We start from the raw sequence: 27,508 nt of genomic DNA on the forward strand, positions 1-27,508 counted from the left end.
AGAAATAGATTCTTCTTTAACACTTCTCTTTGGCCACAAAACGTTTGTCTTTTGTGCTACCTCAAGTCCTAGAATGCAACATATCTTCTGCTCTAACTGTTGTTTTTTTTGTCTCACAAACCACTGCAGAATTGAAGTGTGCACATTTTTACAAAGGTATGCCAAGTTGCTAAACTAAAATCTTCAGATTATTTTTACCTCATTATGATGAAGTCTTTCTGACTTTGATTACTCTTGCAGTGTGCATCACAGAATTTAGTAAAGTTCTATATCACTTTAGCATCTTAATGGCCTAAACAATCTTCAATATATTAAAACACTTTTCCAGCAAGTACACTAAGGGCCATCATAACAGGCATGGGGGAAAGTAAAAGAATAAAGAGAAAAAAGGAATAAACATAAGCAATCACTGAGTGGCACCTGTGCCAGAATTGTACTGTTAGAAATGCATCTTCAGCAGGCTGAAAACAAGAGTGTTTCTCTAGATGACATTCTCCCATAGTTTACCATTTTGTTTCTTTTCAATTTACAAGGATAAGGATGCAAGAAATGAAAATATTTTGCTTAAGAATAGTTATACATGTACTGAAATGTAGCTCGCTATGCACTCTCATTGCACAATACAACAAGAGTAATTCCTGCTTCGGGTTCCAAGCATTTTTTAGCAAAAACATTATGGTATGCCAGTCAGGGGAGAGGGAGGTTAACATCCCATCTTTTCCATCAAAGTGTAGACCCCTATCATAAAGCTTAAAAATTCTTTCCCTAAGCTACTCTTTGAAATGTTGCAGCTTGTAAAAGGTAATGAAAAAACACTGCAATGGGCCAACACAAAAATCACTACAACAAAAGGGTGAGAAGAGTTCATGGGGACTTGATGACCTATATAACACACAACTGTCACCTAAAAAAAGAAACTAGAGAGCTACTGATGGCAGGTTATAGACAGCTGTGTTCACCACACAGAAGTCCAGCAAGATGAGAACAGATGTTCATCCTCAAATTAGATTAATGCTATAGGTACTTTGAATTCCATATTCTTGTTCAGATCCAGTGTGCTTCAGGTTGATTTGTTTCAACTAAATTGTAAAAGACCTTTCATTATTTTTCTTACAATCTAAGGTAAGAAGGGTTGTCTCAAGTGGTACCAGCCTATGACCAAAATTAATTTCTGCAGTGCCTGGTAAACAGGGAAGAAACAGCAAATGGAAAGACCAAAGACTTAACACTGTTCATAGCAAGAATGTAAAACTGGAGTAGTATTTGGAATAGTGTAAATATTTGGAATTTCACCACTGGTTGCCATCTGAGATACCACTTGAAGACTGAAATCAAAGGTGGCAAGCTTGCATTTCACCCTAACAATTACATCGCTACAGCAGTTGAGAATATGTTCCATGTACCCCTCCCAATACTTTACTACAGGCCTCCTGTTTTACAGAAGGAAATAAAGACATGAACAAATGAAATGATTTATCCAAGGCCACAAAGCAAATGTGAAACAGCATGGAACTAAAACAAGCTTCTCCCATCTCTAGAAAAATCAGGAAGAAGTTTTTACATTGCATGTGGTAGGTATACAACTGCAACTTCCCCATCACTTTTAGTTGAAATACCAATAGCTCTTTATGCTGGGATTATCTCTCAGTACATACTTCAAAGAGAAAGGGAAACAAGGCAACGCATGCTCAATTCTAATTTGGGTTTTATTGTTTTAAAAACCTCAATGCACCTTCCAAAATAGGACCCAGACTGAATCATAACTTTGGCTAATAAAAGAAACAATGAAAGCCTTCAGCCTTATAAAGATAAATTAACACATACAACAAAACATACTTCACATAAATCAGAAGAGAATACAGGGAATAAAAAATGAATCTGAATGACCAGCATTTAAACTGCACCCAACACAAAAGCTCAGAACATTACAACCAACAGCAGTCTGTAGGAGGAAAAACTCTACAAGCCACTGACAATACCACAGCTGTGGAAGAAATACGTTATGAACATCAGCTGCAACACAGAATGGACAATTTTGTGAGTGAAAAAATAATCAATTCCACAAAAATATGAAGCATCATATTGTTTTTGTTGTTGTTGCATATGCTATTGTCAGCTAAAGCTTATTCCAGTATAAACTAGTCACTAAGACTGAAGAATAAATTAATATGCTGAGAAAATTACTTCTCCTCACCCTTGTAAAGCAGGATACAGACAATTTTACATTCACAGCTAACAATAGCAAACATCAGCTTTCCAGGAAAATGTCTGCTTAACCAGATCAACAGGGCAACTGTACATCCCATCCATGGAGGGTGAGCTCAAACCAGCCTGACAGAAAGAGAACTCTAGCATCAGAATGCAAAAGCTGCCCACATTTCCACAGTTTGAAGAAAAGCAGGTTACAGCAAAAGGAAGCAAAACACAAATTGACATCTTCCTGCCACTGACATGCTTGCTGTATCTAGATGTTAGAGATGGGAAAGAAGAATCTATTATTCATCACTGATTCTTTTGATGCTGCAATGTCTTTACAAATTCAGTTTCGTAGGATGACAAGGAAGGGAATTAACATTCTCTGAATATTAAGATCTTTCTAGTTCCTTATTCTCAACTACTCAAAACAGCAAAGAACTGGGCCCATTTAGAGACTATGGAATACCAATGCATCAGAACATAAAGCATTACTACAATTCATACATAGTACAGGACATGATCTAGACCACATTAAAAAAATCTGTTCTTACAGTAAGAGTAGTGTGCATCTATTGTCTTCTCATTCCACAGGAAGATGACTGATTTTTCCCACTATCACAATTATTTAGGTGATCCTTCGAGGTCCCTTCCAACCCTTCTGTGATTCTAAGCTATTCCTAATAAGTCTCTGGCAGCTGAATATTTGGGATGGAGTCCTGGGTAGATTTAACACAATCTTTTAAACTCTGCTCCATGAAAGAGTACACTGACCTGAAGGTAGGGTAAGTAAGATGCATTTATGTAACCAAAATTGATGGCATTAGTGAGCTTTAAACTTTTCAGTAAGATGGAAGGTGTCTTTCTGCCCTCCATGTACAGTTAAGTTAGAATGAAAAATGTAGTTAATCTCTGAATTCCTGGAGAGAGGCACATGTGTAGATCCCACTCATTTAAAACACATCTGCAGAAGTCACTGCTGTTACACATTTTTTTGCACTTGCATATCTACAGAAGGCAATTCTTAATTTTATTTTTTTTTCTTTAAATCACACATCCTTCTGAAAATACTGCAGTCCAACAAACCAACTAGATTAGCTTTTTCTGGAGATAAAATTGTCTTTTTTTTTTTTTCTACAACTGATGTCCTTCAGCTACACCTACTAGTGTTAATATTCAAGATATAAACAATCACATGTGGCCCAGAAAGCAGAAATGACAAGTTGTTTGAATATCTCATTTTTTTCATTTACTGTGGTCTGTCCTAGTAACAGCCCGGATTTGACTTCCACGCAGAAAAGGGAAAGACCAGTCAACTGATGCTGTGTATGATCACCTTTCCCTTAAGACTTTGGTAACAGTTCTTACAGGAGATAGGATCCCCTGGTTACACACATCCCAGAAGTTCTTACAGAACAGGTATGCTGAATCATGCTTTAAAGTGCCAATGTTACTTGGTAATTGACAAGAGGAGGTTTTTTCTTTTCTTTTCTAAATTTTTGTTAGTTTGTTTTGTTTTTAAATTAGTCCTCCCAAGAGCTTCACTTCTGGTACACCTTCATGAGAAGTATTTACAATGCCAGTTACCATACCAGTTTTTTCATAGGAAGAAGGATGATGAGAAATAGGACATTATTGAACACAGTTTTGGGTTTAGCACAACATTTTGCTTTGTGTGTTTTTCTCTCAAAAAACCCCAACAACACAGGCCAGTAGTTCCATCCATACGCATCTAAACCCTGTAGAGCAATGAGATTTTACAATTTTTTACTTAAGCCATCTTGCAAACCTTGTCTGAATGCTTCATAAGATACAAAAGTGCATTTCAATCACCACATCTATGCATTTATTTGTATTCCTATGCAACAGAGGAAATCAGCCTATCACCACATTTATCCAAGTAACGGCACAAGCCTTTTGCTTACAACAGTTACACAGCTTACCACTTGAGGTAAAAGGCAGACTGTGAAGTCACTTTCTACAATATATTTTCATGCAAAAGAACATCAGTCTTTTTGCATAAGAACACGTATGCTGTAATCACAGTTGAAAAAATAAAATAAAATCTGAAGTCCAAGGCACAGCATGAATTCTTACACGTACACATCATCCTTTTTTCAAGAGTTGAGCCACTTCCTCAAGGGAAGGCTAATTTCCATCCAACACAGTTCTTACAGTTGTTAATTCCCTCTCTGCTGGCTAGTCTTAAATTCCCTTCAATTTATTATAATGTGAAGTCTCACTTTCATTCTGATGCAAGCCACCAAAACTCTGCAAACCTGAGTGCTTTATGCAATTGGGAACCTTGTTTTTACTCACCAAAACTTATGCAGACTATCATTGACGGGATGTACCACTACCTTCCTAAAATAACACCCTGGCATTTCTGTTTTATAGGACTAAAAAGATGTTATCACAGTAATTGGGTGCTGGCATCCCCTCCTCTTAAACTACTCTGCATACTGCAAATATAATCATGGGGAAAATCAAGGATAACAGGAAGGGTTTTGTTTTTCTCCTACTTGAAAAAGAAGTTATACAGAACTTTAAGTGTTTCATATTCATATGCAGGAATGTTTTGAGGTATTTTTGTTTGGTTGGGTTTTTTAAAATTTATTTAATTAATTAATTTTAAAGTGCAGGCAGACCTTAAACACTGTTTTAACAGCCAGAACTTAACCTAGCACAGAAACTAATTCTGGGATCACTGCAAATGGCCTTTCAGGACAGACACTAATCTTAAACTCTCATCTCAGATAAAGACTGAGAGGGGCAAGCCATCACTTAGGACTACAAAGCCCCTTCCCTTTGCAAGAACTGTGGAGGTTTATTCCATTAAAGCTTTCGCATTATGAAGAGATCCAAATCCTTACTTCACTGCTCACAACCACACGCACAGAAACTTTCCTGATTCAAATAATTCATGTATGTAGAAAAGGATAGGTAAGGCTGGAAATGAACCCTGAAAATCTGCAGAAGTTAGCATCCACACCCCACACCAATTAATTGTTATTGCTTCTCTACATTGTATAACCATGCTTAGGTTTTGTCCAAATTCCTGATGGAAAGGACACAGATGATTTAAGGTTTTGCATTTCCTGAAAACCATCTTAGATATTGCTGGTATGTATATTCCCTATGTGAAACAACATAACTTTTTGACTGAAGAACATAAGGAAGCTTCTAGGACGCAAACAAATTATTTGCTGTGCACATCTCCCATGTCCTCAAGTGTCAGTCGTAAGGGTTTGAATTTCAGTATGCCAAGGTGACCTTATTGTGGAAGGAGATGAAGTGTCATTAACACTTCAGGTGGCATGTCCTGAGTAAGTCAACGCAAGAGCACAGATCATTCTCTCATACATATCTGTTACCTCACTAGAAAGATACAGGAGTAGCAAATCCTTCAATGCCGACTGAATTCTTCAATTCAAAGTCAAATGCAACTGGTGGCTGCAAAATATAGCAGCACTGAGAAAAACTTTTTTTCATTTTTTTTTAATTTAATTTTGCATTAGAATAATGGCAAAAAATATTTCACTCACTTCAGGGTCAAGCTTTCATAAATCATGTTTTGATCTCACAATCACTTTCTTAAAAAAATTAAACTCCACCTTTTTAGGAATTAAAATACATATTCACAGCTGTCCACCACACCCTTCTAAAGCAGCGATTTATTGTTTGCTCTGAAGAGGACAATGTCATGTTTATGGAACATTCGTAATTACCTTCAATGAAATAAGTCAATATGGAAAATCTGAGTGACTGATGCTAACTTGCATATGTTGGTTTCTTTCTTAATGCAGTACAAAGTATTGCAAAAACTGAAAAGGCACCTACCTAATTTAAGAATTAGATATACAAGAATTTTAACCATTTTTGTAAATTACCACTTCTACTCACTATTGGAATCAATTACACTGGCAACTGAAAGTCAAGAAAGATTTTTACATTTTCTTTCATGAGAGAGTACCTAACAAAGGAGATAGATAATTCTGCATTGAATAGGACTTCTTCAGCTCTACTAGTCCTTGTAGAGCACTCTTTCTTACAGGATAACAGCCCAAGTCAACTAAGAATAGAAATTTGTTAAAAAAAACCCACAAAATACTGTTTGCTTTTAAATATTTATGATGCTGGACGCCAACAGTATCACACTCCTATGATGACAAGTGTGACACCAGACAGCAGGGCCATCATCTGAGAAGACTGCATGAAATCTTACCTACACTCACAGTTTAGAAATGGAATACAGTGGAACAATCAGTGAGAGGAAAACAAAGCCATTAAAAGCTGAAGAGAGAGGGGAGGAGGGAGCACATTCCTGCATCTCTAGAGGAAATGCTGAAAAACGTACAGATGCTCAGTGTTCCAACTCCCGACTCACTCTGGGAGATTCCCTGCCCAAAGCCCTCCTCCTTTCGCTTTTTCACAGCCTTTTCTAGCTGGGACAATATGGCTTAGAGACAATCAAAATATAGCAGTTCTAACTAGAGACACTATTTTGTCACATAAACATCTTGTAAACAAGTGCAGGTAATTCCCTGCACTCCTCATTCTGCCTTCCAAAACCAGGAGGTTTTGCATAAATACTGCAACATACTCTCTGCTCCAGCCTGAGTCCAAAATTCGAATTATATTTTGTTTTAAGAAACTGCAGCGTTTTGCAGAAATCTCAGGGACATGCCAAATGTACAAGTTTAGTCATTCAGTGTGATTTTTGGTTTTCAGACATTTCCTTCTCCATTTATTAATTCCACTACATAAATTTCATTACTGAATGTTATTAACTAAAAGCAATTCTCTCATTCACATTTTAACAATAGTCCTTTCAGGCATGAATGTGTACCTGTGCTAAGGAAGATGTTTTCAATTAACTGTGCAGAGGAGTTGCTTTGTTTCTCAATAGTAATACTTCACCTCCAAAACAAGAAATCCCAAATGGGCTATCAGGCATGAGCTGATGGCTAATTCAGGCACGCAGAGAGAGGCTCTTTTATAGCCTTCTTCTTTTCCCTGCCTGATCCCCTATTCCCCCCCCCCCAATCAAACTAAGGTGCTATGGCTAAGAATGTACCTGCAGAAAGGAAGCCATTAAAAAATACAGCAAGTTGGCAAAGTAACTTGATGTTCTGAAAGATTAAGAATATAGATAGAGATCCAGATTTTAAGAGCTTCTAGTTATCTTTCCTGGCTGCTCAGATGAATGGGCATCATGATGCTAAATCACTACTAAAAGGCTTTCTGGTGGAGGGATCACTGGTCCTCCTTCTATAATCAGCATTTTCCAATTCCAACATCCTTTTCTATCATCGAAGCTGTTTACTTGCTTCAAATGACCAGAGGTAAAAAGAAAAACAACAAATGCAGCCTTATGTAGTTTTCATTACTCAGTAGAAGACAACTCATTATAAGGTGGGTTTCACTGCCAGCAATACGTTCAGGTTAAAGAGTAATTATGAAAATAGTTTACAACTAGAGAATTTTAAAAAAACACACAACTATAATTTTAGTTTCCTTTCAAGCTCCAAGGTTTGAAACTACTGCTTCAAAGTGAAGCACTGATTTCTTCCCTTTCCTGTTTTCCACAAGGTTTCCTTTTACTTATGCACATGCAAGGAATTACTGTAATATACGTTCTTTATTCCACATAGATTTTAAAGAGATCTAATCTTATTCAAGACCTTTTAAAATTAAGGGAATAAAAATGAAAATTTCCGTGCAGTTCTCTTATACAATCCAACTTCCGCTTTGCAGTGCTAAACAGAAACTGGACTCTGCTACTATTCCAGTCCATCCTTCTGCTTAGCTAGTCTTAAAGGTTTTAATCAGAGCAAATAGCTTAAGTTTTCAACTCCAGCCATAACTTAAACTTCTTGAGCCAAGGGCACTTTTCAGCTAAAGTAAGTCTCCCAAAATTCCACTGCGTAGTACAATCTCAGGGATGTCCTGCTTCACCTGTACTTCCCTTGCAGTTCTCCTCAGGAACTTCAAGAACATCACCAGTATTGAGAACATGTCTGGGGGGGACAAATGTCAAAACAAACGGCAAACAACTTTTTTGTGTCGTACTTCTAAAAGCTTTACAAGGTCTAATCAGGAAGGCATACTTAGTTTTCTTTTTCTTCAGAGTGTTGGGTCTTTTTTTTTCCTCCCTTTGATTTACATTTTTTTAGAACTAGGAAGGCTAAAGATTTAACTTCTCCATATGAAAGTAAAAATTCTCACACAGCTATTCATTCCATCAGTCTTAGCAAATGGTAACAGATGGCAATGCTGCTTCTGAACCCCTCTGCATTTGCATCTACAGAATTCTCTCTGTAATTCATCTCCCCACGACCTCCCTGACAAACTGCCCAAAATATGCACAAAATCACAACTAAGATACACTTCCACATCCTTCCAAAACTCATTACTTTTATGTACAACGGCAGAAAGGCAGCTTCTACCACCTTACTCAAGAGAGCACAGTGGGAAACCCTGTGACACTATGGTAACCCTGTCAAGCCAGCTGTGGCTGCCTCCATTGACAAAATACTGATTTGGCCTATAGACTAGGAATAGATTTAACAACAACTAATTCCATTGAGTCACTTCCACTTAGGACAATGTTCTGAATCCAAGAGGGACAATCTGGTTTTGGATGTCATGCAAGTGAAGTGTTTGAGGCTTCATTTCTCAGAAGGCAAACAGGAAAACCATTACCTTCTTGCATATTCTCAGCATGAGCCAGAAAACCAAATAATTAAAAACCAGGACAAAATAATAGGATTATCTACTGGTTAGTTACAAGGGTTAGTTACAAGACTTACTTCCTGATCAAAGAATCAATCAACCAGCATCATGCATGCCTGGATTTCCTTTATTCTGTCTTGATTCTTTATTCACTCGCACCTTTAAGAATATATATACCATGCTTGCATTTCACAGTAATGAAACTCACCCTCCACTAGTGGGAGTTTCAACAGATTAGATTAATGCCAAATATTAAAGTTCTCATTATACACTAACCTTACGTTAGTCCATGTTCTAGATATTTCTGAACAAGTCAACAGGTCATGAACACAATGTTAGCTAATGAGCAGATCAATGCTGTTACACAAGAGACACTGACTCACCACACAAATGAATTCTTAAATTGAACTACGATAGCCCACAAACTGGAAAACACTATCCAATAAGGGAGATAATAACTTTTTAATTATTAAGATGTATCACGTGTGAGTTTTAAATTCTGCTAAAAGTAATGCAAATTATTGTAGAGATGCTTATGGACATCTGAAGTAGAAAAGACACTCACCTGAGCCAACTATCCTGCAGGTTTTTTTAAAGCTCATCTATTCTGTACTAGATTAGCTCCTTTTTAGGGCACAAAATCCAACCTCACAAACTCTATACAGATGGTAAAAGCACCCTATGAAAGAAAGGACAGATAAACCCATATTCCGTATCAAACTCCTTGTATCTGATGGCACAACTGCATTTAAGCAAACCTGACAGAAATGCAGACAGCAATCTTTTTCCTTTATTTGAAATATTAAAACCAAGCGAATGCAACTACATGTGTCTGCCCCTTGAAAAACCTTCCACTTTGACTACCCAATAATGCAGGCACTGCTTTCTGATTATGTGAATTTTTGTCAAATTTACTTTTTATGTTTTCATTAAGAAGTGTTTCCATTAAGATTGACTTCCAACAACTTCTTAAAAATAAGCAAAATGAATGCTAATTTCTCCTCTATTTTTTCTAGTAATAGCCAACAATATAAAAACAGTTGCACTATTTTTTAAATCTGTAGCAGTGTTCTGGGTAAACATGTTTTTTCCCTGTTAATTTTGTAAAAGTGGCAGTCATGCAGGAGATCTTCAAAATTAAAGAAACAGGATTATAAAACCACAAAATTGACCCAGGGCCTTTGGGCATCAGAGTACTTACAGTTATAATTAATTTTTTAGTGTGACAAGATTTAAGAACCGACTGTGGAATTTTGGAAGTGATTTCAAATTTTCTCCATTCCAATACAGCAATTCTAATCACAAACAAAATGACTTAGTACTCAGTTCAAAATTAAAACTATTTCAACATGTGCTAATATAGCATATCTAAACTCTTGCTAAGCTGCTGAATAGCAGGGACGTACACAGCCCTGATCCGAGCAGGTCAGGGCAGGCTGCTCTACCAGTCATACCACCTAACAAAGGAGAGGCTACAATCAGGGTTCCCATATTGCTATCAATAACCAAAGAGGGGCCTCAGAACATGTCCCTGCTCACCGAACTACACTAAGCTCACATATTCACCACAGTCTTTTCTCCAGTTCTTCCTGAAACCAGTAATCCTCTTACAAGTGAATAGTCACATTAATGAAACTCTGAATTGCCCGTATGAAGTTGTATGGTGTACCATTCAGTTCTCTGGATCAGCACTGATACACACTTAAGCAGGTTCTGTACAGAAAGAGGCAAGACATGTTCCTCCTGGGCAAGTAAATTCCAGAGATGTTTCAGAGTGTTTTACTGTGAGAGTGACAGAGCACTGGAACAGGCTGCCCAGAGAGGTTGTGGAGTCTCCTTCACTGGAGACATTCAAAACCCGCCTGGATGCGTTCCTGGGTGATGTACTCTAGGTGACCCTGCTCTGGCAGGGAGGTTGGACTAGATGATCTTTCAAGGTCCCTTCCAACCCCTAAGATTCTGTGATTCTGTAATTCAGTGTTATCCCTTAATTACTAGGACAGGGCCAGGAAGAAGGGCATCATGTAAAAATTAGCAGAATTAAAAGCAAATAAAGTAACACTGGGATAGGGGAATCAGCACATAGGAATGTAGTTTACAATTCTGATGTTAATCAGTATTGCAAACACATAATGTAGGTATTTTTTAATTATCAATTTGGGGTTTAAAACAGGACATCTTTAAAGCATCAACTGTTTTCCTCACACATAAAAGACCATGTGTACCTGCTTTCAGAATTTCACAAACAGACTAGAACTGGTACTTAGTCGAAACAGTTGCCAAGTATAAGCTGTAAAGGCAGAAGCAAAACATGAGAACACTATGTCAAGAGAAAAGAATTTTAAGTTAAAACTAAACTGAGGCTCGAGTTCTGGGCAACAAGGCAAAGTAATTACACATGGTGGTAAATGCAAGAAAAATGAAATAACTGCAAGACAGATCTGACATCTGTGCTAGTGGCAGCGCTACAGATCATCGGTTGTAGGCATTTCGCACCAAGTGCTACAGAAGATTATTTCAGCAGTGATGACACCAGCTTCTTCCCATCTCTTGCCCTAGTGACATTATTTTTTTCCATCACAGGAGTTACTTATCCAAAAGTGATTTTTTAGACATTTTACATGCTAATGTTTGAGCAACCAAATAAGCTTTTTCTAATTAAAACCGAGTTTTAATATTAAAATAAATTTATATTTTATGGTATCTTCAAACTACGACTACATGCAAAGTTGTAACAAGTTAATTAAATCTTAAATCCCTGACGAATTTTAATATTGTTGCTTTTTAGAATATAAATAATTAAGTATTTTCATTAGCTAAAACCTAAATACTTTTTCCATTTATGCTGTAATTAAAAGATTAATTTGTCTCTAGCACAGTACAGCTTTGATTTCTTTGATCACTTCTCTTCTAAACTAGAAATAACTGTCAAAAAAGTAATTCAGAAAATTATTTCTGGTGGTGTATGGGAGGCTACCCTGCATTCATTTTGCAATTCCAGATGCTAAGTTATTTAAAGAAACACATCCATGTGTATATGAGTTAAGCTGCAGTGTCTAAAGCTGACCTGAGGACACAACTGGGAGACTAATCTCACGTGGCACACGCACGATCAGAATCCTGCCTGGTACTAAAACATGTCTAAATTGCTCCTCTAGAGCCCAAGGCTTAAAATGAATCGCCCATGATGCCTGCCCCGTTTTTTACTTGGGCATTGCTGCCACCACATGGCCAAAGCGCTGAGCTACGCCCACCCTTCCTCTGCACCCGGCAGACTCCGCACCTGCTCAGCACCCTCGTCCTACAAGCCGCCTCATTCCAGCTCTCTGCTCCAGCCTCCCAAAGCCCCATCATTGCCGCTGACTTCCCAAATTACTTCCACCTAAAAGAAGATTAGAAGCAACTTAAAGCACTCAGATCTTGCTGACAGTATCTTCCAAATACAGGCCACCAGCCGTACAAACCAGTCAAGTGTTCCACAATTATGCCAAACCAGTATTCACAGACAACAGAAAATCTTACTGGTGTCAGTTCAGGTAACCAAAGCCTAATTAATGTGCCAACAAGGGCTGCAATAGTTCCCTTCCTGAAGTGCTGTTTCCTCAAAACATCCTCCCAGAAAGCCAGCTTTTGGAAAGCTGGACTCAGCACACTACCCTGTCACCTCCAAAGGCTCAGTAATCCCCAGCCAAGGTCTTCATGCTGAAGAGACACAGTGAGTTAAGACACCACAGAAAAGAAGTTCCATAATTTCTCACAGTTAGCAGGAGTCTACATTTGTTCTTGCTTATTATTAGCTGTTATGAACAGTAGTTCGCTTCATACTTCAGCTTTAAAATACTTACCTGTTAAGAATTCTTTTTCTTAATTCTGCTGCACAAGACCTAGCAAACTCATTTACACAAGTGCCAAAGGCACCACAGAAATACCATCATACACCACAGCTGTGGGTTTAACACCATCACCTGTGGGATAAGGCTCCACTGGACTGAATAACTCCGCAGCACTCTTGCAGAGCTTGGACCAGGCTGCCATACATTTGGGCATTACGTTTGAAATAATCCCAAAAATCAGGTAGTCTTCAATAAACACAATTTATAGCATCTTCACCCTTACTCTAGGTGATTAATGAAGACACCAGTTCTGCAGTTCATGAACCTATATGCTTGGAGATAACTTTTTTTTTTCCACAGCCATTTCACCTGTAGCTTTCTAAAAGGGACTAGGTAAAAACTGTGCCCTGTATGATGACAAATACCATAGATCTTTTTGGCAAGGCCAGAAAAGAAGTCAAAATGCCTCTGGGCTTCCAGGAGAAAGTTAGGCTGCAGAAACCATTCGTTCAACAGTCATTCTATGAAGGACTGCATAAGAGAATGGCTCAGTCAGCCAACTAAAATGTAAGGCAACTGAACAGTCCCTGCTTGCTCTTGCACACCTGTCAAGAAAAAGATGTGAATACACTCACCTTTTTTGCTCTTTGTGCTATATTAGGTGTTCTAGTGAGAAGCTTTTCAATCAGGTATTCTCTGTTCTGCAAAACCAACATTTATTCAGTTAAAAATCAATACAAGGAAAGAAGAAATTTCATGTAGATTTTAAGGCAGAGCAAAATTTACTCATAGGGTTAAACGTTTTACCTTGGCTTTCTGGAAAAATTTGCATTTTAAAAGTTCTGCTGCTGTGGGCCTGAAAGATCAATAATAAATTAGAACAGAAAACAAAGACCCCTTTCAGTGAATACAGTACAAGACGTTAGTCAAATGGTACGTCTCTAATACTTCTGAATTAGTACTGTATGAATGGGGAATGAATGGTAACAGCTATTGAATTAATTCACACGTACTCACTTACCACCCATGAAAAAATTAAGCCTCCCTACAGCAAAAATACCAAAAAAAAAAAAAAAAAATCAGTCTCTAAGTTTCCCCCCTGCATTAGATAAATGCATTTTACTCTTCAAACAAACAGGCAGGTATCATGTTCTTCCCCAAGTGACTTTGAAAGCACCTGAACTTTGCTCCACAGCAATAAAAGAATAATTACATTTCCCAAATAGCAGTATCAATACCTGCTACCAGCATTCTTTTATTTCATTGATGTCAGCAGGTATTCACAAGAAACTATACTGACATTATTAACATGATGCATTGACCAAGAAGAAAGTCATTGGGAGCATCTTCCAACCAAACAGACAAAAATCAAAGCAACAGTTGTAAGGTCAAAACCCAAACATTTCACTTTTACTTGCAGTCCTGTTCAAGTTTTTTTCTTCCTATAATTGTGAAGTTTATATTTTTTTGTCTTCAACTGATAATCACAATCTCACAGCTACTTAAGTATAGGATTTTAACAGCAGGATTTGTTTTCCCTAACTTAAAGGATCTAAAAAGTTATTTATCTACTCAAAGTGAGACTCTGGTACAGAAGCAGAATATGGGGAGAAAGTTAAACATTTCTTGGGATGAAATATAATTCACTAGATTCTTTTTATTCTTTCCATTAGGAGCCCATACCACTATCCAAGACTCCAAGATTCATAGTTTCTAAATAAACAGAAGCAATGTCTGCTATAATTTTCCATTTTAACTAAAGCATAAGATTGAATATAGCACAAACTAGGTAAAACAATGAAAAGCTTCCATTTGGAAAATTTCCACCTCAAAAAAAAATCCAACCCCGAAATCCATACTAGTCTATTTCTCTGAGGATGTATCTGAAGAATAAGTGAAGAGGTGAAGTAAGTAGTGTGTATGTATATATTAGTTCAGTCCTGCTAGAAATAATGAAACAACTCCTGATACGAACAAAAAGCAATCAGTTTAGACAGGCAGTAGTTCCATAGAGTGCTTATTTTTCTTCCCCTCCAAAGCACCAAACTCAATACTCCAAACTACAGTAAAGCAGTTCTTAGTAGTGGTACTGTAGGGACCACCAGGCTCAGCAGTAATTCACACATAAACCTTGTATGAGCAAAAAGGAACCAGAACTGTTTAATAAAAAAAAAAAAATTAAAAAAAAAAATCAGTTTCTGTGTCAAGGTTTCAAAGTTCTATCTCCAATTAACTCTTAACCATAAGACAAGCTTCTGTGTACCATCACATCTCATGACAGGGATATACATAGTTAAAAGTTCTAGTCTTAGTATCCAAACTAGTGTTCTCCATTCCTCTACCATTAATTAGGCCAGACACCTCTGAACTGGCCTGGGCATGCTCTCTAGTCTGTTTTCCACACAGATAGCTGCAGTCAGCTGAGAACTGTAAACAACATCCTTGGCACTGGGGAAAGAGAGAAAACCTCCACATCCAGATCCCCCAAATAAAACATTATGATCTGAGACAACAGCATAATGCCAGTTCTAGAATTTGCCACAAAGAGCAGGCACTTATCCCACAGTTGACATGATGACTATGGAGGTATATCCAAGCAAAATTAAATCCTGGCTTGGGAGAAACACAAAAAATAGCGACGACCCCACAATATAAGGACTCCATTGGAATAACTGGCACACAGATCTAATCACTGATCTGCTGGTCTAATTGTTCAATTCAAGACAATAAAGAGTATGAAGACAATACACACATGTAAATATCAGTGTAATCAACAGTGTTAATTAGTTTAAACACTAGTGTTTCAACACTGATGTCATAACTACAGATCAGGTAACTCAGTACTGTGTATTCAAGGTGAGAAGGAAAACAATTTTAATTATTTACTTCTCGTGTTTTCATACCAACATAATATTTCCCTGAAAATTGCTGGACACTGGAAATAAAAAGAAGCTTGATTACGCAGAACACATTTCAATAGTATCTATAAGCAGCCAAACCAGGGTGCTAAGCTTAAAGCTTCACGACTTGCTCTTAAGACCAATTGTAAGGGTTTGGGAATCTGAAAACAGCACACAAACAATCCTTCTGTGAATACAAAAATTTAAAGCATTTCAAGAATAAACACGTTGCCATGTAGTCTTTTTTCTTAATCATACTTGCTCCCTAAGTATTGCTGCTGACACTCCACACCCTCCAACAGTATCCTGGACTTAAGCTAATGCAACATCAGTGAAGTACACACCACCCACAGGAGTCACACAATACTCAATCATGGTTGCTCTATCAGAACAAGCTTTTTCCCCCAGAAATACCAGCTCTGAAACTCTTCACAAAAGTAATATATTAAATAACCTTCAGAAGTAATGTTAATTAGAAAGTGCCTCCTCCAAATCTTCAGCAAAAGAAACCTAAAAAAATAGGTCTGCATAAAAAATGCGTAAAGAATAAACAAACTGATCCTTCTGGGAACTTGGGACCTCAGCAACAGTTTTCAAATAAATGCTTAATATTTTCATCATCTTGGCTATCCCATTCACAAAACATGGCAAAAAAGAAAAAAAATCACAAAGATACTATGACATGTAATGAGAAATTAAGATGTAGAGCAAGCACTTTTGTTTGATACCATTTTAATTCAACGGTATATTTAAATATACAGTAAATCAGGTTAACAACCCAAAGAAGAAAATTTAAATGACAATTAGGAGTCAATTTCTTCTCCCCAGATGAAGATGACTGAAGGCTGCTACTTACAAAATTCTAATCATCCACTTAAAGAATTATGTTTAACACTGGAACTTCAAGGAGTCTGTATATTTAAAAATAATTCCACTGTACATGGCAATAATGACCTACCTTTTGGAAGGATCTTTTTGAAGGCATAATGAAATTAGTTTTCTAAAGGATTTGCCATACTTTTTCATCATTTCCTTGTCCTCTACACCTGTTTCTAAAGTGGGAGGGTCATTTTGAAGTGTCAGCATTAACACCTACAGTAAACCCAAAAAAGAGGTATTGTAAACAAAATCAATTCAAGACATGCAGAAATCAAAAGATATTAATATTCCACACAATATATATATTTAGTTATCTTGAGCTGCTACTGAAAATGAAGTAGCACTAACTAACTAGCTGCATTAGTAATACAGCTTATAGCATTAAGTTATACAAAGTGACTGTTACTTTCATAGGAGGGTATTTGTGATAAGGTGCTGCTCCTGTTGCTAACTCAATGGCTGTTATCCCAAAACTCCACATATCAGCCTTGAAGTCGTAACCTCGCACCTGGAACAGAGCCAGAAAGGAAAAACAAGCTGCTGAAGTCTCAGTTTCCAAAAATGTAAGACTGAAAAAATGTATTTTTTTAACATTAGGAATACCTGCTCCATCACTTCAGGGGCCATCCAACATGGAGTACCAACAAATGTTTTCCTTACTTTGTTACGAGTAACATCACCTCCCGTTGCTAAAAACGCACTAACACCAAAATCTGGGAAGGGGGAAAAAAGTTAAGACCTGTTAAACTATCAACAACAAAGCAAAAGTTTTACATGTTAGAAATTTAAGTCAATTCATAAAGATCTACTTAGAGAAACCCTCCAATGCAGGGCTTCCTTTTTTTTCATGACACACTGCTTTTGAAATGCTATAGTTATCTGGGAGACCTACACTAGGACATCCTCAAGTTTAACCTCCATAGTATGTGTCTTCTTGACTATGGTTACAAAGGACTCCAGTACAACTGTCACTGAAGGTTTTCAGATGTGCACTCTGAGCCAAGGTTTGAAAGGTTTGCATCTGCTGTTGCTCCAAGGTAAGGTGCTACTTCTGTATAGCTACTAAATCTGAATGCAGTAAGTTAGAGGGCATACTACATATAACCTAGATACTTACAGAGATTTGACAAATCAAAGATAACAAGCAAAGTGATCAACAATATATATATTTAATAGCAGACTGTGACATAAATATTTTTTCTAAATTTCAAAATAGCAAAAAAACGTAGTGTTCTGTTAACCTGTCACTACATCAGTGGCAGCTGTTTGGGAGAGGTTGGAGATAAATGGAAAAAAGAAGAGCAGATTATCAAAGTATGGTGAAATACAGTCATTTTGAATGGAGCCATAAGAGTATTTTAAACTGTGCTTTATACCAAAATCAAGTAACTTACTATTGACCCACTTTTCCTATTTTTCTCTGCTTTTAAAGTTGAAAAAAAAGTAATCTGTAATTACACAAAATGTAGTTTTATCATTACTTTCCAGTAAACAACTGTTAAACATCACAGACTCAAATTCTGGACCTCTTCTGCATCGCTAACACACACAGAAATACAGCAGACAAGTAAGAAGCAAGCTTCAAGCAATATTCTTTAATTTTTTCTGCAGCCTGTATGATGACTAAAAGAATATCTTTTTTTCTGCAAAACCTGTAAGTTACAGAATAGGTAGATTTTGTTTGTGTTTCTAAAAAGGATTAAAAGCTTCAGAAACACCTTCTAAGTTTTTAATGCCCTAAAATTCAATGCCATTATTATTGACAGTTTTCTGAAGAGGAACTATTGTACACAAGGAAAAGCTGAATAGGCAATAAATAAATAAATTCATTAAAAAGGAGAAATATGGACAAAAATTATCTCCATAAAGACAAATATTTATATTGGACAATTGTCAAGAGGTCCTTTCAGGAACCAAGACACACAGCTAAAATTCTGACTTAACTTTACTAGGGAATAGTAAAAAGCCAACAAAAAAACTTTAATTTGTTGTTTTTAATCCACCTGGAATTATCTTTTTCTTTTATTTAGTCATTACTGTACCACCACCATTACCTGCTATTTGTACAGAGCCATCTTCACCCAGAAGAATGTTGCCAGCCTTCAAATCTCTAGAATGTACAGAGGTTACTTTTATGTATGAAAGTACATAAGTACAAATTTTATGTTAAAAAAATATTTTGTACTAATTCGTTCACAAGATAGCATTTTAAAATTTAAAAGACAGAAACAAGAACTGAAGTATAAAATGTAACTGATTTACAATAAAACAGAATGCAGAACTCCAACTCTCATAAAATCTGTTTCTTGCATAAAAAGACTCAAATTCAGCTTTCGTGTAAAATAAGCAGAATGTAAGGACAGATTTTGAGAACAGAAATTTTTAGGTCCAAAGATTGTTCTGCCACCTCTTACAAATATACTCTCACAAACTGAGAGCTTTTAGAGCTTTAAAGCAAGAATTAATGCTTTCTCTACATCCAACTGCACCACTAATAGAAAAGTTGAAAAAAATTTTTTGATCTCTTCAGACAACAGACTCATCTTCAGGAAAGGTAAATATACTGTAGATTTCTACCCAACGAAGATATTAAAGCTCAGGAATAGCAATCATATTTTGCTACAGTATACCATAATGAAAAGTTAATTGACACTGAATCTGTAAAAAAATTCAGTAAGTGCTTTACAGTCAATAATATCCATTTAACAAACTCCTCAAGCATAATATTAAGAAGAAACCTGGCTGGCTGCTTTTTTTGTTTTGATTTTGGCTTTTTGTTTGGTTTTTGTTGTCTTTTTTTAATATAGAAATGTGCATCCCATTCATAATGCACAGGATGTTTCATACAAAATGTATCACAAACATTAAAAATTTGAGTGGACCAATCTTCGCAAGATTTTTCTAAAAAATAATTAACACATTACTAGTGAAAGGTAACAGCCTGTTTCCTTATACATAAACAAGAATGCATCACAACAACAGAACAAAATCCTTGAAGAGTTTTGGAAACATCTCCAACTGGCAAATATCACCTGACACAGCATTCCCTGAAGTACTACGGCTTTTACCTACAACGCACATGGGAAAAGGAATGCACACTGTACTGTCTTCAACAGGACTTCTGTGGTACCACACAGTTTACAAATTAAATGTTATAAAAAATTACAAATCTCAAATGTAACAGCTATCTCTCATCTTTTTTAAGATCCTTTAAGAATAGACAAGGGAAACTCCCAAATCCGACCTCAAAGGGTCCTGTTATCCTTAAATGCTAATGAGTGTTCCTTCTGCAACCATATCAGTTTAACAGAAGACTATGAATTAAGGTTTGAGGCAGATCTTTGACATTCCAGACCAGAAGTCAAGATAATTGTTCTTTATTTCTCCATTTATCTCAATTTTCTCTCTGCAAAAGGAGGAAATAGTTCTTGATTTACATCAGAGGCAGTTAATTTATAGGAGACATAAGAAGTACACAAAGAACAATTACTGTGCTACATCTGCACTATCTCCAGTCTCAGAGTTCTGTCTACAGCGAATCTGATTTTTGTTTAAAAGATTCCCTCATAAAAGGCTAACATCTTAAACAGAGAGAGAGCCTGCTGTAGGTACCTTCCTCAAAAGGCAAATTCACTTCAGTAAAATTAATTAGGGAGGTCAGAGTATAGCACTTCCAACATTCAAAGAGTGGAAGCAACTTGTGGATTGCTGCAGCAGATATATATAGAGCACCCTGGGAAATCTGCACAATATACACTGAGGAAGACAGTGAGGAGAGAATGTATAGAAGAGAACAATCAGCATATGCATGCACACCAATATGCAGTTTCATAGTACCAATTCACGCTTCACATGTGGTCATAAAGAGAGGGCTGTAGAGTTGTAATAGACAGGCCTTCCAGTATCTGAAGGGGGCCTACAGGAAAGCTGGGGAGGGACTTTTTTCTAGGGCATGTAGTAAGAGGACAAGGGGTAATGGATTAAAACTTGAAGAGGGGAGATTTAGATTAGATGTTAGGAGAAAATTCTTCACTATGAGGGTGGTGAGACACTGGCACAGGTTGCCCAGGGACATTGTCGAAGCCCCATCCCTGGAAGTATTCCAGGGCAAGATGGATGCAGCTCTAAGCAACCTGGTCTAGTGGGAGGTGTCTCTGCCAATGCAGGGGGGTGGATCTAGGTGATCTTTAAGGTCCCTTCCATCCCTAGCCGTTCTATGATTCTATGATTATTGTTTACCAGGTTTACTGTGGAACACAATAACCAAGACACAGATCATAACACCTGAACTAGGTATTTGGAGTACCAGCAGGCACAGGAGTCTAGACCACAGTTCTGGCATACTTAAGTGCCTGATAGATCTATCCTAACTACAGAGAGAGACAGACAGGATAAAGACCAGGCAAGTACTAAGTATTAGGACAAACTGCAGTCAAGATTACAGCATCTGCCCAAGCATTATCATTTGATAATTACAGATAGCATTTACAGTATGTGAAAGAGAAAATACAGTTTGCTTAGCCAAGCAACTGCAGCTGACAAATAGCATCAACAAACTATACACACAACTTTGAAAATGTTCTTCACTATGTATAAGTGCCTACCTGTGAATTTGACCATTTCTGTGTAGATAATCTAAACCCTCCAAAACTTCTTTAAGAATTGTTGCTATTATGGGTTCTTCAAGGACACCATTTTTATGTTCTCCTCTGTTGACAATGTACTTTATTATATCTAGCATTGAACCTATATTGCAGAACCAAGACAGAAAAAAGCATTTATACAGAGAGAAAGTTGTATTTCTTCATTCTTTCTATGCTACTGCAATTTAAATATTTGCGTCTACATGAAAAGACCTCATGGAACAGTCTCTCAGAGTAAAGCTCACTGCTACCTCATTCAAATGAAAAACGAAGTACTGTTTTTAGTCAAGAATACTGTAAAACTCAAATGATCTATCAGAAAGCTCTGCTAACAGCTTGCTAAGCTACCATTTATTAAAAATTCTGGAGTCACACTTTTTAAACAAACACATGCAGCAAAGGTTTTGGTTTATTATCCAGCTTAGGTTATGGTTCCTGTGTTGGTAACATAAACATGCAGCTGCAAGACTGGAAGGAGATGTCCTCTGCAAACAAGTGATGACAACATTCCTAGTGACACCTGGTTTGACTTAGAACTTCAGTTATTATAAACTTCAAGGAAACTAATAGCAATTTTATTTATACTTAAGCATTTTTCAACAGCTCACAGTAAACTCCTGTCGTGAATCACTGGTTTCTCCCAGGGTCTACACTTGCTTTTGAATTAACTGAATAATTCAAACAAATGTGACATAACAAGTGTTATTTTAGGAGCACTTCCTATTCTTGCTTTCTAACATGATGATGCACAAGTCTGCTGCCATCAAGACTAATCTTGAAAAACATCATGTAGCAACCTGGACTAGCACATCTTTGGAGCCTGGCTTTTCTAAGCCACAAGGAACATTCACAGTTCAGCCCCTTTTTCCTCTCCCAAAACCAAGTAAGATTTTTATACCGTTTACCATCAACATAAAAACCATAATGAGTATTTGGTTAGTTTAAGAGAAAAAAAAGGATGCAACATGTATAATAGCTGTCCTAGGAAGAATTTTCCTTGAAAAAGAAATAAGAATTACTCATTATGAAATCAGAAAGTTAAGCATTTTTACAAAAATAGAGTGGATTCTAAAGAAACTCAAAAAAAGGCCATACAGGCAGAAGACACTTAATTCTCTTCAGTTTTCCCTACACAGCCTAAATAGAGAATTTTAGTATATTAATTCAGAATAAAAAACTACTGTAGTTAGACAAAAATAATTTATCTCGGTAATTCTTATCCTGTACTATCAATATACAAACTTTTTAAAATTGCATATTCCTGCTTTAACAAACATTAACCAACATGCCTCAAGGTTCATACTATGTAGTCTCTCTCCTGCCTCCTTACTTGGTTTAGGTCAATTAACTCAATGAAGGTACATTAGAGAAGGAAAAAAAAAAAATTCCTCCAGCTAAACAAGAAAAAAACAGTAACTTACCTCCACTTAACAGCTTCATAACCAGCCAAAGTTCATCCTTCACCACAAAAGACGTGTAATAGGTCACCACATTGGGATGATTGCACTGACTCATTGCTTGAATTTCTTTCTGTAAGAAATACAAAGCCCACCATAACAGGCAGGTATCAGTTCTGCTTGTGTAGAAGAAAGTTTAATCTCCCAAGTGAAATAATATATGAGAACTGAAGTTTGCACAGAATATGCACTGAGGCACCAAAATATTTCAGTTTACCTAGAGATCTGCATACAAGATACAACACTACTGTGAAGAAGACAAGGGAAGTTGTTCAGGAGATACAGGCATAACTACAAAAATTTTCTTCTGAGAGCAGAAAATTACTGTTAAAAGCCCCAAATTCAGACTAACCAATGAAAAATGAGCAGCCTCCAAGAGCTGAACGTGTGGGGACAACAAACGCAAGGTAAGATCAAAACCTACTGCCTTTCCTGTTCAAAAGAGATATGAAAAGGTGGGACAGGAAGAAACTGTTGGACAAACTAACTCAGCTAACAGTGGGATGGACAGGTGGACACCAGAGCCACACAATCAAAAACAAGCATAAGAGGAAAAAGCAGTGTTACAGACCAAAAGTCAAAGGCAACAACTGACTAGGGGAGCATGCAGTCACCAACAGATGCACAACATGGCACTGCCAAGTAACACCATCTATGACACACCACAGCTGTACAAATTAAGAATGACTGCCTTGTATCTGTTATTTCAAGCCGAGTTCTTTTTCTATTCACTCTTTCACATAATGTTTCTGCAACACCTTTCCAACAACTCTTATCATCCTGCCTATCCTTTACATAGGAGCGCTTAGGCCCCTTCTGTACAAAAGGGTTTGGCTCTGGACAAAATTCAGCTCCCACAACCTTACTTCTCCCTCTCCACTTCTGGCCACACAACCCTGATACAGCCCTGGTGCTAGACAACATGGTTCTGAAGAGTGAGCCAGTCACGGAACCAACTTAGCTAAAATCCAAACTCTTCCACCTCCTCTCCCTCCCTGAAAAACAACTGCCTTCAGGTGGACCCGTGTTGCACTCTGACCCACCAGCACTGCTGCAAGGCTGCCCCACTTTGATTAAAGCTGCCACAGATACTTTTTCAACTTCAATTCAGCAAGTCTTTGAAAGAAGGGTTTTTTTGTTGTTTTTATTTGCAATGTACTTGAGATCACAGTCACTTTCTAATAAGAATTTAATTGTATGTATTAAAGAATTATTTAATCTCATTACACCTGTTGGTTACTATTATGTCAGGTCATAATTTGACACACATTTAAGCTAGTTCTGCTGACTAAAGTCACCCTCCCTAGACAAATTCTGAGCCCTGAACCACAGAAGGATGAATGACTGGTTAGTCATGCAATGAGAAAACAGAAGAAAGTTGTGGGGCTCATTTCCCTTTTCAGCAGACATTTCAGCTTTAACACAAGCCAAATTATTGCCTCAGGCTCTTAATTCAGCTATCCACACCAAATCTTAACTGTAGCTCTCACACTGTTTATTACTATTTAATTTCTTGTGTTGTTTTATTGCTTTCCCGTGCTGATAATACAACAATTGCTTAAAAAGTCTATCTGCCACTACTGGACAAAAATAAGCCCCACCTCTTTTACTCACACACTAATAGTATGCAGAAATCTGACTAATTGACTGTGGTAAGTAAGCTTCATTATCTTTAACTGGAAAGTGCTCTGAATATTTTGTGTGCCTGTATCCACTTGTCAGCAAAAACTGAGCTATCACATGGCCAAAGGCACCTTGTGTCTCAGCTTTGAGGACTTTTTCCAAAGAGAGTCTTTGCAAAACAAAAATAAACAAATTGAAAGCACCCCGTGAGAGATAAGGAAATAAATTTTAGACAGGAAAGTATTAATTTCAGACTTGCAGTTCTGGAGAGCCACTACACACAGATGTTAGCCTCCACAACATTCAGTTACTTCCCTGACAGTGCCCAGGTGAGAGAAAAAAAAGCATTCACTTAAAATAAACTGTCAGAGCAAAAATTTGCAGCAAGATGTCCAGAAGATCACCCTGGAGCCTTCTTCACATTCACATCAGTTTAGAAGTTCGACAGCATCAAAGCCATAACAGCACTTAAAAATTAAGTCTCTCCCCTCATCCCTCTGTTTCTTCCTCCCTTGTGCTAGCACAAGTGTTTGTGCACTGCATCAGGAAACACATCCAGGTTAAAAGCTAACTTCTTTTCAGCCAGGTTATTCCAGAGCAGCTGCAAATAATGTGTGAGCCTGAGGGCAGGTGGGGGACACAGTTAATGAGCAACCAGGAGACAGCTCCTTTTGCTGTTCAGCTGCAGGGCTCGCAGGGCCGGGTCCAGCTCCCAGGGATCAGGCAGGTGCTGCAGGTCTGTGGGTGCATTCCCAGAGCCTTCTCCACCGACACCCAGGGCAAGGCCATTTGAGGGGCTAGGCATAAGAGGCAAGGGGCTCTGCCAGAGCATCTGCCTTGAAGGGCTCTCCAGAGCAAAAAGGCAAGCAGTTTAGAAAATCTCCTCAATCAAATCAGCCATTTTATAGAACATTATTTGGTTTGTAGTGTTGAGGTTTTTGTTTTTAAAACCTGCAGGTAAGCAGGACTGGGGAAGATAGCCAGTCAGGACAATACTAAGGACAGGAACTTTCTCCTTGGCTCATGGGGTTTAGTTACATTTAGCTTACAATAGTGACAAAGCAGGACATTGCAGGAAACAGAGTATTGAATTTCAAGAGTTTGGCAGTTTGTGTAGCCTTAGTATTATTTAAACTCCCTCCCCCACTGCCTTTCTATTTCAATTGACACTGGCCCAAATCTTAAGTCTGCTTACGTGGGCACCAGGCTTCTGCATTTTCCATTTCTCTGAAGGCCACACAGCTGAGAATTTGTGAAGGGTGCCTGTGCACACTACCTGTAAGCCCTCAGAGTCAGGACTTTAAAAAACAGCATGTTAAGAAGGCAAACAGAGTTTTAGAGCATCCCTGTGCCAATAGAAACTGTTTAATAAGAAAAATAAGTGATTGAAAACTAAGAACTGAGCAGGCTCAAAAATGGTGTTAAAAAAAATGCAAGAGAATCCTAAATATTACTGACTAAAATAAAGATCCTAGTTTTAACAAGAGTTTTGAAGGTCAATGATGCCTTTTTCCAGAATCACAACTCTACTTTTTACACAAAATTTTTAAATCTCTCTATTAGGACAACGCTGAAATATACTTCCACTCCCAGAAAAAAAAAAGAATGATATATGTGGATGCATGCACATGTGTGTATACACATATAAAATAACTGGAGTTATATGCAGCCTTTTTTTTTTTTTTATACCCCTCCTAACCAGGAACTGAGAAAGACAGAATTCATGTTCAGCTCAAAACAGATCCACAAATAGAAGAAACACAAAAATCTGAACATAAAAAAGCAGAAATCAACGTATATTAAAAGACAAAAAAGATGGTATGGACAGTTGTCTTCATACCAAAAGCAGGCAATATGGGACCAAAAATTTGAGACCTATTGCTTCATATGGCAAACACTGGAGACACGTCAGCAGTAAAGACACTCAAGCACTTGCTAAGGTTAACTTTGTACAAGCGACTAACTGCAGTAATTTCTCAAGACCACTTGGGATAACAGATTTTTGGCAGTTTTGCCTATTTTTGTTTGTTCTAACTTTTTAATTATTAATACTTATTATTACTTCAATTCCAATAAAAAAGATCAAAATTTCACCATTTTATATTACAATGACTTCTAGTTTTATGAAAATGTTCATCTTGGGCTGTAGACGTTAATATATCATGCACAGCATCTCACCTTTGGCTGTTCTTTTTTCTAAACACAGTTCAGAATTTATCTTTTGATATTTTAGATGACAGAAGTCTTACCACCTCAGAGGCAGCTTCCACTACCACAATCCTCTTTCAAAAAAAACACAATCTCTCATATAAGCTGTTACATAAACTGAAGGCAAATGCCATCAATCACCAGGGGAAGAGCATTTTAGGTCCTCCACTGTAAACAAGCCATTTTATCTGAAGAAACTGGATGGACCATACCCTCTTTATCAAATTCAAGATATCTTTTGCACTGTCAATTCCCTGCTGAGGAGATCATTTCCTTCAGAGGCAGGAATTTCTGCATTAGAAAAAGCCCACAGTCTCTAGGCAGTAGTATAACCTGTGGAACAGAAGAGAGTGTTCTCACTTTGAGAATGCTTTTGTGTCCTTCAACTCTTGTTATGATACCTAATAGATAAATATGCATTAGTCTTATAAACACCTGACTAGAAACATTAGAAAGCAACGGGTTTTGTTTTTTAACAGTTCTTTGCAATTTTGTCTGGATTGCCATAAGCAGTGCAGAGGAAAAACTCTTGCAGTCCAGTTTACAAAGGGCCCCTTGCAAGTCCCTTCCTCCTCTGATCAGTGACCCAAACAAACAGCATTCCTCAAATGGCTTGTTATGGCCTATCAGATTAATGCCTGTTATTAGCTTTAACAAGAGTCTCCTTGTGCAGATAGTGTAGCCACTCCTACTTTTCCCCTCAAAAGTCATCATTACAAAATGATCCAACAACTAGTTTGTGCCATGTTTTGGTGCTTTAGACATTTTAAGGAGACCTACTGAATTTACCTTTGTATTTTTTATCAGCATTTAACCAAAGGAAAATGTATCTTTCCTCAGTATTAAGAAAAGACAGACATCCATACAGCAATCTCTTGCCAAAAAAGCCCCCAGAAAGTAAGAAGTAAGGCTCTCCCCACAGTTCAACAGTTGTTTGTCCCAAGATTCCAATTTGGATTTCTTGTTTTTGTGGCATTAGAAAATACACATTTGTAAAATATATTTTAGGAGAAGTACATCCTTCTTTCAGATTATTT

At 37.3% G+C, this 27,508-nt stretch overlaps 1 protein-coding gene across 4 annotated transcripts in view; it reads right to left on the reverse strand.

The window, feature by feature from the left end:
- The window catches only part of STK39 (serine/threonine kinase 39), a 91,506-nt gene that overhangs the window by 46,467 nt on the left and 17,531 nt on the right, over positions 1–27,508 (reverse strand). For all 4 annotated transcript variants that reach the window (XM_051624288.1, XM_051624287.1, XM_051624286.1 and 1 more), the window contains exons 3-10: positions 22,605–22,713; positions 21,145–21,286; positions 18,595–18,650; positions 17,144–17,253; positions 16,947–17,048; positions 16,620–16,753; positions 13,569–13,617; positions 13,397–13,462 (exon numbers count right to left, since the gene is read on the reverse strand). In XM_051624288.1, the coding sequence (XP_051480248.1) occupies positions 13,397–13,462; positions 13,569–13,617; positions 16,620–16,753; positions 16,947–17,048; positions 17,144–17,253; positions 18,595–18,650; positions 21,145–21,286; positions 22,605–22,713 (768 nt within the window). The remainder of the gene's footprint in view (positions 1–13,396; positions 13,463–13,568; positions 13,618–16,619; positions 16,754–16,946; positions 17,049–17,143; positions 17,254–18,594; positions 18,651–21,144; positions 21,287–22,604; positions 22,714–27,508) is intronic.

This window comes from Apus apus, chromosome 6, assembly GCF_020740795.1.
Source record: "Apus apus isolate bApuApu2 chromosome 6, bApuApu2.pri.cur, whole genome shotgun sequence".
Lineage (NCBI taxonomy): Eukaryota > Metazoa > Chordata > Aves > Apodiformes > Apodidae > Apus > Apus apus.